Source organism: Rana temporaria, chromosome 1, assembly GCF_905171775.1.
Source record: "Rana temporaria chromosome 1, aRanTem1.1, whole genome shotgun sequence".
NCBI classification, from domain to species: domain Eukaryota; kingdom Metazoa; phylum Chordata; class Amphibia; order Anura; family Ranidae; genus Rana; species Rana temporaria.
Window position 1 is genome coordinate 336,798,844 of NC_053489.1, and position 19,513 is coordinate 336,818,356.

The following is a 19,513-nucleotide window of genomic DNA, read 5'->3' on the forward strand; positions in this document are numbered from 1 at the left end:
TCAGCTTTGAGCTCTATATTTTTGAATACTGGTGTGGGACAGAAGTAGTAAGGGGGGCACATCATCCAAGGTTTGGAAGCACTTGAGGTCATCTTTCAATCATGTTTGAATTAGTGTAAAGATGGTTCCAAAAAACAAAAAAAACAAAAACACTCTATAGGAAAATAACACGCTTGTAGCATCTAATAAGCATTCCCTTAGCAGTACTTCCCTTCACCAATCTAATATTTTTCTGCATTTTCCAGAACTATATAATTACTATTTTCCACAGACTCTTCCCAGATCTATATACGGTAATTACATTCTTCGAGCAGAAGACCCGTGTAAAAAATAAATAAATAATACTCATTTAAAGCACTCTTATTTATAATAAACAGTCACAAGGTAATAATCCTTATAATAAAGTGCAACATTTCCAGCAGGTAGGCGTTTATTGTAGAAGAGGCTCTAAAGGTTTGTTCTGCAATCAAAGCTGCTCTGCTGCCCTCCTGTCTCCCATCAATGTTCCAGACTCCATGTTTAAGACCATGATACATCCTTATTTAGGAAGCAACATGCTGCCAAGCAGACTCTCACCCCTAAAACAGCCACCTTCTAACAGTATGCAGAGATTTGAAATTGGCGTGGCACTGCCCACACAGCTGCATCATTAATTCACAGAGATCTCTGAATAAATAAAACTACAAGTCTTGTCTGCCACTGCGACACATGGACTTGTAGTTTTTTGATGGAACACAAGTGCGAAGATCATGGCCACTCATAGTCCATTAACACTTCCTCCAACTCTATAACTGAAAGGCCAAGTTCACCGTTAAGAATTATATGAAATAAATAAATGCACATATAAAACTTTGCAGGTAAAGAATGTGCATTTATTATATATTTTTTACACTGTAGCCTGCAAAGCATTGCATCCACGATCGGTGGATTGTGGGTGCAATGTCAGGCTCCTGCAGACAGTACAACTGAAGTGCTTTCGTAGTTCATATGGAACTACAAACCACAAACCATCTGCCACAGTGGACAACAGGACTTGTAGCTCATTCATTCACCTGTCTCTGTGAATAAATGACGCATCAATGGGGAAGAGGGGGGGGGGGTGTGAAGACCCTGCACAGTTGTTAAAATGAGGGAGATGATCCGTTAACTTGCCGTCACGGAGGGTAGAGGGGAGACTCAGTGGGAGAGGTCGGCTGCTGGTTGGTAACATGTTAAACCATAAATATGTGGCTAACATGTAATTGTAACATGTAGCAATAGGTAAACTTCTCCTTCAAAGCTCATATCTCGGAACAGACAGGGAACTAGAGGAAGAGCTTACAGGAGCCTGGCACTGCATGGTCATTTAATGGCACAAAATATTCAATGCATGTGTGGGAATCACATAATCCTGGCCAATGACGATGGCTGTAAACAATGGTCCTGAAAGAACTCAGGACGAAGATATCATTGGCAGCTACAAGGAAGATCGCAGCTATGCGCAAGCACGCTGTGCCCTACATGCACATTATGACAAAAGTCCTAAGCACTGACAGCCGAGTTTAGTTCTGTTCTAAAATCGTTTTGTTGCTTTAAAACTGGTCGTAAACTGAGGGAATGTCAGCTGGTTCCTATAAAACTGGCCAAACTTCAATCAGCGGATGGATGGCCTTGTCAGAAACACTCCACCCAACATACTTTGATTGAAAAATGAAAGGAGCCAGGTGGAAAATTGTTGGATGAAAAGTGCCAAAATCCGATCGGATGCAGGCACAGTTCTTGTATTCTGACAGCCAGAGGCACTGGCCTTCATAATATATGAGCCATAAAGGGAGATTCATTAGCGCCGTTTAGATATCTTTGGTTCAGCTAGCAACTTGTGATCAGTTATCTCTGGCTCCAAAATTTTCTCAGCCACTGGCCTGGAACATGTACAAAGTGCAATCTCATTTTTTCTGGAGCAACCTAGAATATACTGAAGCCACAGGATCAGAAAGCCAGAGAACTGGTATTTTAAAAAGAAAATACATTACCTGGAGTATTTCCTTTTAACCCTATAAACATTTATTATCACTTTTATTATATTACACCACCACCAATTTTCCCAAAAATTGTGACAAAAAGCTACAAGTTTAAAAAATGCACCACTCTCACTAAATACCTTGGAGGCGTCTACTTTCCAAAAAGGTAATTTGGGGGGTAGGTGTACTGTCCTGGCATTTTAGGGCCTCAAGAAATAAGATGGGCCTTCAGTAAAGACGGTCCTATATATAGCGGTATTTATAAGTCAACTGGCGGGAGATTCCGGGATGGATTTTCCCTCTTTCCTTCTTACCCCTTCACCGTTCTTAGCCAAACTTGGCATCGTAAGTCTGTAAACCGCCCCCCCCCCCCTTTTTTTTGTAACCCAGACTCTTCTGAGCATGTTTTGGGGAATTTGATCCCTCATATGGGATAGCTGCAATGTCGATCTTTGCAAGTGCTTTAATTATTGCATAATTTGAGTAGGAGGCATTATTGCCACCAATACCATTTCATTAGGATTAAGTTATTGTAATGCTAGGCTCCCAAGTCCATTACCTCTTGTATTTATATATGCTTCATCGAGGGGGTTAACCCCCTGCATTTATGTTACACTTCACTCACTTTACTTACCCGAAAAAAGCCTCGTACACACGCTTAGATTTTCGGACGACCGAACGTCCGTTTTTTTTGTGTCATGCTAGTCTCATGTCGAAAGGGAAGAGGTTAATCACCATATGAAAAATTCTCATATGACAGAATACAACGTCAGAAGTGACGTAATGTGTTAAATAGTTTTGTATGTATTCTTTAGTTTCTGAGCATACGTAGTCTTGCTCTTACGATGTTTTTGGTACGAAAACCGTACTGATTAAATGAAAATCAGACGTTAAGTTCACATCCTACAAATTTTTTTTATAGTCTGCACATCCAGCTTTTGTCCGACGAAAAAGCTAAAAATCAGCTGTCGAAAGCACCGTACTAATGATCCGAAAATCAGCAGACAGCTCGTCGTACAAATTTTTCCGTCCAATTTTCATATAGTGTGTACGCACCTTTTTACACAAAGAGTTCAGTTTTAGGTGAAGCTTCTTATTAACAAACACACTCTAAAATAAGAACAGACTGGTATATTTAGAAAAATGCAAGGAATTCAGAAAGCTTGTTTGTCTCTCTGAAGACGGTCTGCAAAAGTACATATTCAGGAATTTCCCAGTACCATCTTGTTAAACATTATTTTAAAATTTCTGACCTATGAAATACTCAACTCCATAGAAATTAGACACTTGGTTATCAAGTATTAGAGACTGCATTTAAAATGTAAAACTAATTAATTTAGAGTCACAAAGTCTTACTAAATTTAACTGCAGTCTGTAAATGTTTATGAAGAGATTATTTGCAAAACACAGAGTAAGGCCCCATGCACATTGGGTGTTTAGCCCTGGGTGCACCATCCAGGCCTGCTGCCGGCAGCCTGTAAAACTCTATGAGGCTGAAAGCTGCTGCTGCTGCAGCTGGACGGTGCACCGAGTGGTACTAACATTTATGTGTCAGTGCGGGTGATCACCGGACTCCAGGTCAGCTGAATCGGGGGGTGTATGAGGAGAGGTTCCTGTGTAAGTTCACCTTACAGATTGTTCTGTAAAGGTAACTTACTCGTTAATGCTCTTGGTCTGAGACGTTCTGACTTCCCAAGAAGTAAAGGCGAGCAAAGGTTCACTAATGTGTATAAAGCCGAGTCTAAAAAAAATGTCAAACAATTTTAGAATAATGTTCCTCAATGCATAATTCCAAAGACTTTAAAAATATCTTCATCAACAGTACATAATATCCTCAAAGCCGTCTTAGAATTTGGAGAAATCTGTGCATGAGGGACAAGGCTAAAACTCAATATGGGATGCCCGTGAACTTTGAGCCCCTCAGACGACACTGCATTAAAAACATGCATGATTCTTTCTGTGATTGACATCACTGCATGCGCTCAGAAATACTAACAAAAAACACTGTCTGCGAGAACAGCCTGCTGTGGAAAAATCATGCTAAGGCCCCGTACACACGACCAAACATGTATGCTGAAACTGGTCCGCGGACCAGTTTCAGCATACATGTTCGGTCGTGTGTAGGCGCGAGCGGGCCGAATTCCAGCAAACATTTGCCCGCCGGGCCTTTTCCCAGCGGGCAAATATTCGTGGACGTGTTTTAAAACCGTCCGCTGGAATCCTGCCCGCTCGGACATGTACGGTCGTCAGTACAGACCTACCGTACATGTCCAGGCGCCCGCCGTCCCTCGCATGCGTCGAATGACTTCGACGCATGCGTGGAAGCCGTTAAATGGCAGGCCCGCCCACGTCTCCGCGTCATCGACGCGGACACGCCCCGCGTATTGTTTACGCGCGGACTTCTGTACGATGGTTAGTACAACCATCGTACAGAAGCCCTCTGGCAGACATGTACTGTGAAAACGGTCCGACGGACCGCTTTCATCGTACATGTTTGCTTGTGTGTACCGGGCCTAAGAAGTAGCCATATTTGAACATGATGCAGAAATGCTGTGGGCCGAAGCTCATTGAAAATGGTGGACGAATAACGGAAAACTGTTCTGTGGTCAGATAAATCAAAATTTTCATTTTTCTGACACTGCATCCTCCGCGCCAAAGAGAGGAGGGACCTTTTGGCTTGTCTTCAGTTATAATCCTATACAAGACAAGAATGTTGTTGAAAAGGAGAAGGGATGCTACACCATGGTAAACATGGCCCTGTTCTAACTTTTATGAAACATGTTGCTGCCATCAATTTCAAAATCCTTATTTTTTTCTTAATATTCTTTCAGTTTAGACATGTTTTCTATTATGAATAAAATATGGCTTTATGAGATTTGCAAATCATTGCATTATGTTTTTATGTAGATTTTACACAGCGTTACAACTTTTTTGGGGATAGATAGATATATAGATATATATATATATATATATATATATATATATATATATATATATATATATATATATATATATTCCCCTTTAAGCCAGGGACAACCACCAGCTGTTAGTTTAAACAAGCTGGTCTTTCACACAGGACAAGTGTTAGACCCGGTTCACACTGGGGCGGCACGACTTTGGGGGCGACTTGGCAAGGCGACCTGAAGACAACTTCAGAGGCGACTTGCAAAATTACTTCTGTATAGAAGTCAATGCAAGTCGCCCCCAAAGTCGTACTAGAACCTTTTTCTAAGTCTGAGCCACTTGCGTCGCTCCTATTAGATTGGTTCTACTGAATAGAACGGGACGCGACTTGTCAGGCGGCTGAGTCGCCTGACGAGTCGCCCCAGTGTGAACCGGCTTACAGCTTCAAACACAAACAAAATACCTTCACTTCAGGTTTCAACATAAACAGCAGTAACTAAAACTAGCTAAATAAAAATGGAGCTGCTTGCCTCTCAGCCTTCTATGTGCAGAAACACCTGATATAAAGACTTGGAAATATGTGTGTTCCTGCACTCCCTGATTAGCACTACCTGGGGCGGAATCTAGTGCAGGGTTTGACAAATTTGCTTGGAATCTAGGAGCCAGCTAAAAAAGTTAGGAGCCAGAAAACGTACCCGTTTCTGCGCGCAAGCTCGTCGGGACAGAACACATACGTGAGCAGCGCCCGCATATGTAAACGGTGTTCAAAAAACACATGTGAGGTATCGCCGCGATTAGTAGAGCGAGAGCAATAAATCTAGCCCTAGACCTCCTCCGTAACTCAAAACATGCAACCTGTAGATTTTTTTTAAACGTCGCCTATGAAGATTTTAAAGGGTAAAAGTTTGTCAGCATTCCACGAGCGGACGCAATTTTGAAGCGTGACATGTTGGGTATGAATTTACTCGGCGTAACATTATCTTTCAGAATAGAAAAAAAAAAAAAATGGGGATAACTTTACCGTTGTCTTATTTTTTAACTAAAAAAGTGTAATTCTTTCCCAATAAAGTGCGCTTGTAAGACCGCTGCGCAAATACGGCGTGACAGAAAGTATTGCAACGATCGCCATTTTATTCTCTAGGGTGTTAGGATAAAAAATATATATAAATGTTTGGGGGTTCTAAATTAGAGGGAAGAAGATGGCAGTGAAAATAGTGAAAAATGACATTAGAATTGCTGTTTAACTTGTAATGCTTAACTTGTAATAGCAACGGCCACCACCAGATGGCGCCAGCTCACACAAGGAAGAGCTGCCAACCTTCCAAGCCATGGCGACCGGGATTTGTCGAGCCCTGATCTAGTGGAACAAGGAACACTAGACACAGATTCTAGTCCGAGGTAGTTACAGTCCTGCAATGAGAGCATTTTTATGGATAGAGAATATAATATATATATATATATATATATATATATATATATATATATTACACACACACACACACACACACACACACACACACAGTATTGGGACACCTGCCCTTCCACACACATTAACTTTAATGGCATCCCAGTCTTAGTCCATAGGGTTCATTATTGAGCTGGCCCATCTATTTGCAGCTATAACAGCTTCAACTCTTCTGGTAAGGCTGTCCACAAAAAAAAAAAGAGAAGAGAGAATCACAATTTATTTGCTTGGAAGATAGATCACGATTCTCTCACAATTCTCGCGGCGTAACATCATCTTTCACATTAAAACAAAAACAAAAAATTGGACCAACTTTACTGTTTTTTTTTTTTTTTTATTCATTGAAGTGTATTTTTTCCCCAAAAAGTTATTTGAAAGACCACTGGGCAAATACAGTGTGACATAATATATATATATATATATATATATATATATATATATATATATATATATATATATATATATATATATATATAAAAAATTGGAGGTTCCAAGTAATTTTCTAGCAAGAAATATTGATTTTTAACTTCAGAAGCAAGTGTCAGAAAAAGATTTGGACTTTAAGTTGTTAAACTTCCTGCATTTACACACACAGAAGTTTGCTCTAAGAAGGAATGTAGTTACAATGTTTCATGTTGTTAAAAACTTACTTGGCAGACTGCCCAGATTTTTTCTTTTACACACACAGAAATGTATCCCTTGGATCTAAACTTGGCAGACTGCCTGATATTTTCTTTTGACAGCTGAGTGAGCAGATAAAGTCTCTCCACTTGTTATATGAAAGAAATCGGCAAACTCTGCATTGGAATCGAGATCACGATTTTTTAAACGATTAAATTGTGAAGCTCTAGTACGCAGTGCACAAAAGCAAGGTCCATAAAGACATGGATGAGCGGGTTTGGGGTGGAGGAACTTCACTGGCCTGCACAGAGTCCTGACCTCACCCCGACAGAACACTGTTGGAATAAATTAGAGCGGAGACGAGTTATGCCTTCTCCAACATCAGTGCCTGACCTAACAAATGCGCTTCTGTAAGAATGGTCATAGACACACTCCTAAACCTTGTGGATGGCCTTCCCAGAAGAGTTGAAGCTGTTATAGCTGCAAAGTGTGAGCCAACTCAATAAACGAGCTACAGTGAGGAAAAAATAAAAAAGTATATGATCCCTTACTGATTTTCTATGTTTAACCACTGACAAAAACAATCAGTCTATACATTTTAATAGTAGGTTTATTTTACCAGTAAGGCCCCGTACACACGTCCGAGGAACTCGACGTGCCAGACACATCGAGTTCCTCGTCGAGTTCAGTGTTGAAGCCGCCGAGGATCTCGGCGGTCCGACTTTCCTCATTGAACAACATGTTCTCTATTTGGCCCGACGAGTTCCTCGTCGGCTTCCTCGCTGAAAAGTGTACACACGACCGAGTTTCTCGGCAGAATCCAGCTCCGATCGAGTTTCTGGCTGAATTCTGCCGAGAAATTCGGTCGTGTGTACGGGGCCTGAGAGACGGAAGAAAATAAAAAATCCAGAAAAACACATTTGAAAAAAAGTTATAAAATTCATACGCATTTTAATGAGTGAAATAAGAATTTGACCCCCTCACAAAACATGACTTAGTATTTGGTGGCCAGACGTTTCTTGTAGTTGGCCACCAGGTTTGTACACATCTCAGGAGGGATTTTGTCCCACTTCTTCTTTCAGATCCTCAAGTCATTAAGGTTTTGAGGCTGACGTTTGGCAACTCAAACCTTCAGCTCCCTCCACATATTTTCTATGGGAATAAAGTCTGGAGACTGGCTAGGCCACTCCAGGACCTCAATGTGCTTCTTCTTGAGCCACTCTTGTTGCCTTGGTTGTGTGTTTTGGGTCATTGTCATGCTGGAATACCCATCCACGACCCATTTGAAGCTCCCCTGACCAGTTTTTTTCTCGTCTTTTCAACAATTTTGGAGGGACGTCCATTTCTTGGTAATGTCACTGTTGTACCAAATTTTCTTCACTTGATGACTTGACTGTCTTCACTGTTTTCCATGGTATATCAACTGCCATTGTACCCTCCTTCTGACTAATACCTTTTAACAATGATCATGAATTTTGCTGTAGGATGAGGCTTAAGCCTTGTACACACGCTCAGTCAATCCGATGAGAACGGTCCTAAGGACCGTTGTCATCGGTTAACCGATGAAGCGGACTGATGGTCCGTCGTGCGTACACACCATCAGTTAAAAAAACGATTGTGTCAGAACGCGGTGACGTAAAACACAACGACGTGCTGAAAAAATACTAATGATCGGTTTTGACCCATCGGTTAGGCGTCCATCGGTTAAATTTTAAAGCAAGTTCTCATTTTTTGGACCGAAGGTTAAATAACCTATGGGGCCTACACACGATCGGTTTGAACTGATGAAAACGGTCCTTCAGACCGTTGTCCTCTGGCGATCCTATCGTGTGTACGAGGCCTAAGAAAACGTCAGGAAAGACCTACTAGAACAGCTAAACTTTATTTGGGGTTAATCAGCGACGCATTAAAATGATGGCAGGTGTGTACCGACTCCTATTTAGCCCTGGTTCACACTGGGTACGATTTGGAACGATTTGACATGTCAAATCGCATCTCAAATCGGCGGCAATGGCACTGTCCTAATCAGTGCGACGCCGCATCTGCGATTTCAAAAAGTAGTTCCTGTACTACTTTTTGCGTTTTCGGGCCGCGATTTACATTAAATTGCGGCCGAAATCGCGGTAAAATCGCGCATTTTACCGCGATTTTGAATTCGCAGCAGTGTGAACCTAGGCTCAACATGAGTTTAAACCCAGGTTTACACAGATACAGGTTAGAAACCGTGCAAGTTCAGCTGAATTCCTGTCAGTTTGGCATGCGATTTGACATGTCAAAAAAGCACTCTTAAACAACATACAAGTGTGAATGAGCCCTGGAATCACACCGTCTACTTCAGTGCATTCTATTTAAGGTAGTGAATTCAAATGAATACTCCAGAATTATTATTGTTATACAGGATTCATAAAGTGCCAACAGTTTGCACAGCACTTTACAACATGCCCACTTTCAGCCATGTAGCACACCACAGTGCATGGTAGTTGGTACCACCCAGTATAAAGAATACCTCCACAAAGATTAATTTTCCTGGGATTGTTTGGGCAATCACACCTTCAATCTCCTTCATTTAACAAAAGTGAGGCTAAAAATTGCTGACGCTCAAAACAAATGTTATGAATTTTCACACCATCGACATCCTTCGTTGAATACTGTACTTGTATTATAAGTATCATTACATTTCAGACTACTAAAATGATGCAAAACAGCGCACTATGCATATGGGCCATAACCGAGTTTAGCTACTCTGGAGACTTGATTATATGAAATAAAATCTCTATGAAAATGTCCCTTTAGGCCATGTTCACATAAGTGGTTATTTAGTGCATTCATTGCTCTGTCAATAAATGGGAAAGAGACTATCACAATAAACTCTCCAACATAAAATGTATCTAATAGTCCCAATAGTACAAATATCCACAAAAAAAATACTTAAAGGGAATCTATAGTAGTTTTCATATTTCTTCAAATCTAATCAAATGAATGTATATTAAAACGGTTCCTTCTACTAAAGACACACACACACACACACACACACACAATATATTATGTGTATGCACACTATATTACCAAAAGTATTGGGACACCTGCCTATACATGCACTAATGGCCTCCCAATCTTAGTCCATAGTGTTCAAGTTCCTCCACCCCAAACTCGCTAAACCTTGCGTTTATGGACCTTGCTTTGTGCACTGGTCCAAATTATTTGGTGGAGGGGGGGGGGATTATGGTGTGGGGTGTTTTTTCAGGGTTGGGCTTGGTCCTTTAGTTCCAGTGAAGGGAACTCCTAAAGAGAGATTGTAAAGTGTTTTTTTTTTTAAATAAACACAAACAGGTCATACTTACCTGCTCTGTGTAACGGTGTTACACAGAGCAGCCCAGATACTCCTCTTCTCAGGTACCCTCTTTGGTGCTCCTGGCCGCTCCCTCCCATCGAGTGCCTCCACAGCAGGCAGCTTGCTATGGGAGATCCCGAGCTGAGTCACAGCTCTCTGTGTCCATTCAGACATGGAGCTGTGACCCAGACCAGCCCCTCTCTCTCCTGATCGACTAACCCATCTTTGACAGCAGCAGGAGCCAATGGTGCCACTCATGGACATCACTGGACAGAGATAGGGCTCAGGTAAGTATTGGGGGGGGGGGGTGAGTGGGGCTGCTGCACATACAGTGCCTTGTGAAAGTATTCGGCCCCCTTGAACTTTGCGACCTTTTGCCACATTTCAGGCTTCAAACATAAAGATATAAAACTGTAATTTTTTTTTTGAAGAAACAACAAGTGGGACACAATCATGAAGTGGAACGAAATTTATTGGATATTTCAAACTTTTTTAACAAATAAAAAAAACTGAAAAATTGGGCGTGCAAAATTATTCAGCCCCTTTACTTTCAGTGCAGCAAACTCTCTCCAGAAGTTCAGTGAGGATCTCTGAATGATCCAATGTTGACCTAAATGACTAATGATGAATAGAATCCACCTGTGTGTAATCAAGTCTCCGTATAAATGCACCTGCACTGTGATAGTCTCAGAGGTCCGTTTAAAGCACAGAGAGCATCATGAAGAACAAGGAACACACCAGGCAGGTCCAAGAAACTGTTGGAGATGTATAAAGCCGGATTTGGATACAAAAAGATTTCCCAAGCTTTAAACATCCCAAGGAGCACTGTGCAAGCGATTAATATTGAAATGGAATGAGTATCAGACCACTGCAAATCTACGAAGACCTGGCCGTCCCTCTAAACTTTCAGCTCATACAAGGAGAAGACTGATCAGAGATGCAGCCAAGAGGCCCATGATCACTCTGGATGAACTGCAGAGATCTACAGCTGAGGTGGGAGACTCTGTCCATAGGACAACAATCAGTCGTATACTGCACAAATCTGGCCTTTATGGAAGAGTAGCAAGAAGAAAGCCATTTATTAAAGATATCCATAAAAAGTGTAGTTTAAAGTTTGCCACAAGCCACCTGGGAGACACACCAAACATGTGGATGAAGGTGCTCTGGTCAGATGAAACCAAAATCTAACTTTTTGGCAACAATGCAAAACTTTATGTTTGGCGTAAAAGCAACACAGCTCATCACCCTGAACACACCATCCCCACTGTGAAACATGGTGGTGGCAGCATCATGGTTTGGGCCTGCTTTTCTTCAGCAGGGACAGGAAGGATGGTTAAAATTGATGGGAAGATGGATGGAGCCAAATACAGGACCATTCTGGAAGAAAACCTGATGGAGTCTGCAAAAGACCTGAGACTGGGACGGAGATTTGTCTTCCAACAAGACAATGATCCAAAACAGAAAGCAAAATCTACAATGGAATGGTTCACAAATAAACATATCCAGGTGTTAGAATGGCCAAGTCAAAGTCCAGACCTGAATCCAATCGAGAATCTGTGGAAAGAACTGAAAACTGTTGTTCACAAACACTCTCCATCCAACCTCACTGAGCTCGAGCGGTTTTGCAAGGAGGAATGGGCAAAAATTTCAGTCTCTCGATGTGCAAAACTGATAGAGACATACCCCAAGCGACTTACAGCTGTAATCGCAGCAAAAGGTGGCGCTACAAAGTATTAACTTAAGGGGGCTGAATAATTTTGCACGCTCAATTTTTCTGTTTTTTATTTGTTAAAAAAGTTTGAAATATACAATAAATTTCGTTCCACTTCATGATTGTGTCCCACTTGTTGTTGATTCTTCAAAAAAAATACAGTTTTATATCTTTATGTTTGAAGCCTGAAATGTGGCAAAAGGTTGCAAAGTTCAAGGGGGCCGAATACTTTCGCAAGGCACTGTAAGAGAGGGCGACTATGTTTCTACATATAGTGGAACCATGAGAAAGAATCAGAGTCACCAATACCATACCCCCAGGAACCCAACTGGGATCTCAGCCCACTGATTTCAATAGCACTCATTCCAGTCCATGTGACAGAGAGAGCTGAGGGTACCCTCAGGGGAGGTAGCTTCAGCACACAGCCTGTGGTTGACAGCCTCAGCTCTGTTCCTGTATGAAGAGGGTGTGTCCTTTGCCTCCAATCAGCTCTCAGAGCTCTTGTAACTGTAAAGAGCTGTGTAACCCTTTTCTGCCCCCTGTTTTCTGACAGCTTAGACAAACTTTATAAATTCAGGCCTTTGAACAGCTGTAGAGAAGAGAGTGCTGCAGATAAACAGGTACAACATTTGTAGGAGGATTTTGTTTTATCTATGTGCATCTCGAGGCCAATCACTTCATTGGGTATATGGACCGGTTTACAACTACTTTAAGTCTAAGCATCAGCTGATCTACCCAGAGATCTCCAACCAGCCAATAGCATGCCACAACTTCATGATTTAAAGTCTTTACCAGGTGTGGTGTCTTTCCACCCCAATATTCATGAACATGTATGCTCAGACAGACAATCTGAGTGTGCATGTTTAGGGAAAGATCATTCATAAGAAAGATCCCTTGGTGGTTGGATCATACCTCCATATCCAATGAATTACTGTATTTATCAGGGTATAGCGCGCTCCGGGGTATAGCGCGCACCCCTAAAGTTGCCCCAAATTCCTGTGGAAAAAAGTTTTTTTGTACTTACAGTTTTGGTGTCTTGCGCGGCGTCCATCGGCGGCCTCGGCGTCCGTCTGCGGCTTCGGGTGTCCTCTTCGTCGGGTCCGGCGTCCTTGCGTCCTCCCCGCGCCGAGTTTGAATACTGCGCAGACATATACCGAGCGCAGTACACTTGTGTATTGTCGGGCAGGCTTGGCTACTCTCGCGCTGACGTCCTGTACGTCCAGGACGTCAGCGCGAGAGGACCCGAGACTGCCCGACAATACACAAGTGTACTGCGCTCGGTATATGTCGGCGCAGTATTCAAACTTGCCGCGGGAAAGTGGGTATCGGCATATACCGCGCACCCACGATTTTGCCCTGATTTTCAGGGCAAAAAAGTGTGCGGTATACGCCGATAAATACGGTACCTTGTGAGGTCTACAGGCAGCCAAAGACAAATGAAGCACTGAATAGATCTCAATCTGGGCAGGTTCACAATAAAATCACTGACCTATCTGGTTAGGTGACCTATATAAAAACAAATACATAAACAAAAGTAGGATTCATAGCCTTTCCATACTAGGTGGAACCTAATCACAGGAAATCCAGCAGATGCTTTCCATATAAACATTACAAGTACGTCTCATGGTTGATTGAAGATCCCTGCCCGCAGATGTGTGCAGACAAGCAGAATAGAGGCTTCCAGAATTTCCAAGATGTGAAGAACCACAGACAAAGCTTGCCTGGCAGTGCGCAGACCACGGACATCTCAGAAGTAGAAGAGATGCAGTTCACGTGGCCAATTGAACTCCCACAGAACATGCTAGCGCTTATTTATTAGATTAACAATTCCCCTGTATATTCTTTCATCTGTACAAAACCCCAAAACAAAAAAAATATTATATTCTAGCTTACAAATCATTAAGCCCTGGTTCACACCAGTGCAAAGTTGCATGACAAGTCGCACCCCACTAGTGGCAATGGAACCGTCCAATTCAGTGTGACTCAAGTCGCAGAAACTTTGAAAAAGATTCCTTCACCATTTTTGGACGACTTCATTGCGACTTACATTGACATCTGTAGTTAAATTAAATCGCACAGAGCGTCAGCAAACCCTGAATTAAAGTGGTTCTAAAGTCTAAACATTTTGCACCTTAATGCATTCCGTGCATTAAGGCAAAATACTGTCCCTGCTTCCCCTCCATTCCTTAAAACATACATGATTCCTTTCACCACTCTCCTCTTTTCTTGGTGAGGGCATCCTAAGCTTGCTTCCATCAGTCAAACTACTGTAAGGAGCGACCAGCGGCATGGCTTACAGGCGCCGTGTGTGTCTATGTATGCACACAGCCCAGCTCTGAAGCTCACCCACAGGGGTGCCTCCTTAGTACTCAGCTTACTACATGAGGACCCTGGAATAGAGAGAAGCCGCCAGCGCCAGCCGGGGACTACCAGAAGGGGAGTTAATGGACCTTTCTGTGCAATATAACTGCACAGAGTATAATATATAATTTTTTTATTATCATTATATTTTTTTTTAAATAAATGATGATGTACCATTCATTATAAGGGCCCTTTCACACAGGCTGTCCGATCAGGTTAGCATGCCAGTTTTTCAGGCGGACCTGGTCGGACACTTCATTCATCCCTATGGGGCAGCAGATGTCAGTGGTGACATGTCATCCGATCTGATCCTGTCCGCCAAATCCAGACAGATGGTGGTCCTATTTTCTATCCGTCTGGGGGAATCGGATGAAAACAGTCAGGCGGTTTGTTTTCATCCGATTTCCCCATAGAGGAAAGTGCGACTGTCTGCCTCCGCTCTGCGCAGTGAGTGGAGACGGACCTGTCATCTGCCTGCTCAGTGGGGATCAGCGGAGCGAGTCTGTCAAACGGAGGCGCCCATGTGAAAAAGGATTTACAAAGCAGTCCTTGAGATCCATTTAAGTGACTTTGCCTAGGCTGAGACAAGCATTAGGCAGGAGGGAGAATTTCCCCAGTCTCCTCTCCATCGGTGATGAGACTGCAATACTGAGGGCTAATTCACACTATGTTGGGTGACTGGTATTTTCCATATTGAACAAACATCAGTCACCACGAGGGCACATAGAAAACAATTGTTGTCTATGCGCACAGTTCACACCACAATGCTGGTGTGATGTGTGGTGCAGTGTGTACAAATGCAGGCATGCCTTTCTCCATAGCGCAGTGGATGGCACCACTTATCACCGCACTGTAGCACAACACACCACGCTGCTGTGCGGAGATATGAATGAAGCGTCACTCTGACACTTTTTAACACACAAAAACAAGTCTGGGGGAGAGTAGAAGCACTTTAAAGGGGTTGTAAACCCTCCTGTTTTTTCACCTTAATGCATCCTCTGCATTAAGGTGAAAATAAACTTCTTGAAGTAACCGCCCCCCACTTTACTCACCTGAGCCGCTTATTTCGCTCGGTGGAGACGCGCTATCATTCTCTGCACTGGGTCCGCCTCTTGATTGGATAGATTGATAGCAGCGCAGCCAGTGGCTCCTACTGCTGTCAATCAAATCCAATGACGCAAGCTCCGGGGGGCGGGGCCGAGTTCGGCATTCTGTGTTTATGGACGCAAATGCTGGACTCGGGAGCACAACTGCAAGAGCGCTTCTCCTAGGGGGTTGTCTGTTGCAGGGAGGAGCCGTGAGAGGCGCCAAGGGACCCCAGAAGAGGATGTTCGGGGGCCACTCTGTGCAAAACGTGCTGCACAGTGGAGCACCTCAGATCTACATTGACTGCACTTGTAGTGCAAAAGTGGATTTGCCTTTAGTAAATCAACTCCAACCTCCACCTCCAGTATGACGTTTGTCATTTTAAATAAAAAATTCTAACTAATGCCACGTCCCATGGGTGATTACTACCCTACGGACGACACCGTTGGGGATGTGGCAAGGTAGGTGTAGAGGATCCAGTATGAAGTCGGCCGCCTGTCGCCCGACTGGGCGATAGGCCCGACGCTATGTGATAGCCTACCAGGTATCTCGTTTGAACGTGATGACTGTATGTATTTGACTAATTTTTTGTTTATGTACCTATGGATATCACTGTGTTTACAATGTTACTGTGATCCGTGTGCATACGCTCTTTGTTGTGTATAAATAAAGAATTTTGAAAAAAAAAAAAAAAATCGAACTAATCCGATCCGATCCTCCCCCACACTGCAGCGGTGGCCTGCCCCCCCCCCCCCCCCCCGATGTCATCACATCTAATGCTGGGCTATGTACCCTGAATTGGTCTTAATAGTGTCAGGACCTAGACCACTGGAATGTAAGGGAGAAGATGTTGTGAAGACCGGTCTGTGTGGAGGATCGGGTAAGTAAATCTTCTTTTCTGAGTCCCCTAGACCTAAATGAACAATTAACCCTTGCAGTGAGGCCTAAAGTTTCCTTAATGTGGGCTTTAAATGTACTTTGGCTGCGATTGACCGGTTTGTGCTTTCAAGTAATGTTTTCCTCTGTTAGGTCCCTTATCTTTAACCAGTACAGCTCTCACACCTGTCACCTAAAGACTATATAGACAGAAGTTATTGAGAAACCGAGAGCCAACTGAGCCGTACTTGAAGCACGCAACAATTTGCATGTCGTTTCTAAAACAGAAGGTTGGGCACTAGAGAGGGTGGCGACGTTTCATATGGTATGTCAAACAGTCCCAATCATATATCTCACTATCTGGATTTCCTAATCTCTTGGCAGAACAACCATGACACCTCCAGTAGTTTCCACATCCAACACACCCTCTGCTTATTATTAAAGTTCCAACAATTCTCATACATAAGTGATGTAACGCATTGTATTTTCAGAGAAAATCATACGATCTGGTTTCACAAAAGAAACATTATGTGGGTTGATCACCTTGTATGTGATGCCAACATATCTTCACAATCACAAAATTATTTATGGCTTTTTAATAGTTTGTGGATTAGACCAATTTGATTGCATTATGCATTGATCGAAATGAGAAAAAAAAAAAAAAAAAAAAAATCAAGGTGTGCAGACCCCATGCATGCTGGATATTTTTTCTTCTGTTCCTTGGGACGTCAAGTGTTTGTTTTTTTTTGTTTTTTTCGGCCTCTACCAGGGGTCTCAAACTGGCAGCCCTCCAGCTCTTGCAAAACTACAAGTCCCATGAGGCATTGCAAGGCTGACAGTTACAAGCATGGCTCCTACAGGCAGAGGCATGATGGGACTTGTAGTTTTGCAACAGCTGGAAGGCCGCCAGTTTGAGACCCCCTGCAACGCTCCTGCATGTTAGCCTATGGGGGTTATTTACTAAAGGCAAATCCACTTTACACTACAAGTGCACTTGGAAGTGCAGTCGCTGTAGATCTGAGGGGGACATGCAAGGAAAATAAAAAAACAGCATTTTAGCTTGCACATGATAAAACCAGCAGAGCTTCCCCTCATTTCAGATCTACCCCTCAGATTTACAGCGACTGCATTTGTAGTGCACAGTGGATTTTCCTTTCATAAATAACCCCCTATGTGTCTGTCTATGCCAGGGTTTCTCAACTCCAGTCCTCAAGGCGCCCCCAACAGGTCATGTTTTCAGGATTTCCCTCAGATGAAACAGCTGTGGTGATTACTAAGGCAGTAAAACTGGTCAAATCAGCTGTGCAAAATAATGGAAAGCCTGAAAACAAACTGTTGGGGCACCTTGAGTTGAGAAACACTGGTCTATGCACACATCAGGGTTGATTTACTAAAGGCAAATCCACTTTTCACTACAAGTGCACTTGGAAGTGCAGTCGCTGTAAATCTGAGGGGAAGATCTGAAATGAGGGGAAGCTCTGCTGATTTCATCATCCAATAATGTACAAGCAAACAAATGTGTTTTTTTATTTTCCTTGTATGTCCCCCTCAGATCTACAACGACTGCAGTTTCAAGTGCACTTGTAGTTCAAAGTGGATTTGCCTTTAGAGGAGTTTAGAGGCAAAAAAAAAATAAAAAATTCCGCCAGCGCTTTCAGGAGTTTTGACATGTGTTAAAGCACGTTAGCGCTAGGCATGTTTAGCGCTTGAGGGTTAATTTCAATGGCCAGAATAAATTCTTATTCTGGCCAACAAAATTAATTAACGTCCAAATTGCTTAACTAAGCTAAACTTTCCCCTAAAAAATGCGAAACGTGTTTACAATGATTTTTGCTGCCAAGAGGAAAGAAAGCTAGAAAACCGTCCAGTGTGCATGAGGCCTTACGCTAGGATCCCACCTTGTGAAGTGATGTACTTGCTGTGTTTTTTTGAATAAAAGACAACCGTTAGGTCATTGGAGTGCGGCTATCCATCCTCTTTCTTCGTATCTTATGTAGGATCCCACCTTAGCATTTTCGTGGCCCGCATTTGTGTGGGCATGGCAGCCTATTGAAATGAATGCGTTTCCTGCAGAAAAGGGTGCATGTACTGTTTTCAAAATGCGTCCCGCAGGGGAAGTCGCATGGTCATTTTGACTGATTTCCCTGCACCGCGCTTCATTTTTACATGCGTAGGGGTGCCATTTAGATTTAGTGGCAGCCCTGCACATTTTCACTACTGCACCTGTACACATAGGTGTGAATCCAGCATTAGGGTGACCATACATGCTGCAATCTGATTTAAATTTACCAAAACGATGTAAGAGTAGGACAAACCTCTACAATCCACCTACTTGACATAAATCAGTAGATCTAAAGGCGATTGTACAATCAGATTGCACAGTGTATGGTCAGCGTAGCTAGAAGCAACAGGACATATTCAGCTCCAGGATCTCAAACATTAGAATAATAAATGATGGTGCCCTGTGATCACTACCCCTGCAGGTAACTGCCACCCCCCTATCTGTAGCACTTACCTTATCTGCTATGCTGCTGGGATCAGTGTGGGGTAAGTCTGGGCTGGGGGTGTCATTGACAAGCACCCCTAGGTTCCCCGATTCCTCTTCAGCCCCCGGAGAGCAGCTGAGTGGATGTTTGATGTCATGCAGAGCCTTCTGGCCGGAGGATGGCAAGGACTTGGGAGTGCTGGAACCTGACATGGCCAAGCAGGGGCTGGGGGGGTCTGCTTAGCAACCAGATGCCGCTGCTGTCATAGAGATGATGTGTACTGGAAGGAAGGAAGGGAGGGAGGAGGATCGCCTCCTAATCACACTATGTACTCACACTCATCGTGCCTTCTCCTTCACACCCCCGATCCTCCCAGGATGATGATCTCGGAGGAGCTGTAATCAGGGGTGGGTGGGGGGGTCACGCCTGTCAACTCTATGGAGGGCGCGATCCACCACAAATAACAGCTGTGCCACTTCAGGCTTTCCCGAGACTCCTCCTTTTTCGCTTTCTCTTTTTTTCCTCCATCCCGACCGTACCCTCCTCCCACTGTGGGTGACCTCACAGGAAGTGCAACCCAGACATGACCACCGGAAGTGCTTGTGGATCCACTCTGATACAGGAAGAGCTCACAGGAGGCGCTGCCAGGGCCAGCCACACATCACAGGCTAA

At 43.2% G+C, this 19,513-nt stretch overlaps 1 protein-coding gene across 2 annotated transcripts in view; it reads right to left on the reverse strand.

The window, feature by feature from the left end:
* Positions 1 to 19,278, reverse strand: part of SNX30 (sorting nexin family member 30) — an 88,545-nt gene extending 69,267 nt beyond the window's left edge. Inside the window, exon 1 of one of the 2 annotated variants that reach the window (XM_040361174.1) lies at positions 19,178 to 19,278. In XM_040361174.1, coding sequence (XP_040217108.1) covers positions 19,178 to 19,183 — 6 coding nt within the window. In that variant the 5' untranslated portion in view covers positions 19,184 to 19,278. The other variant, XM_040361156.1, reaches the window with a different exon arrangement.
* Positions 19,279 to 19,513: the final 235 nt, after the last annotated feature.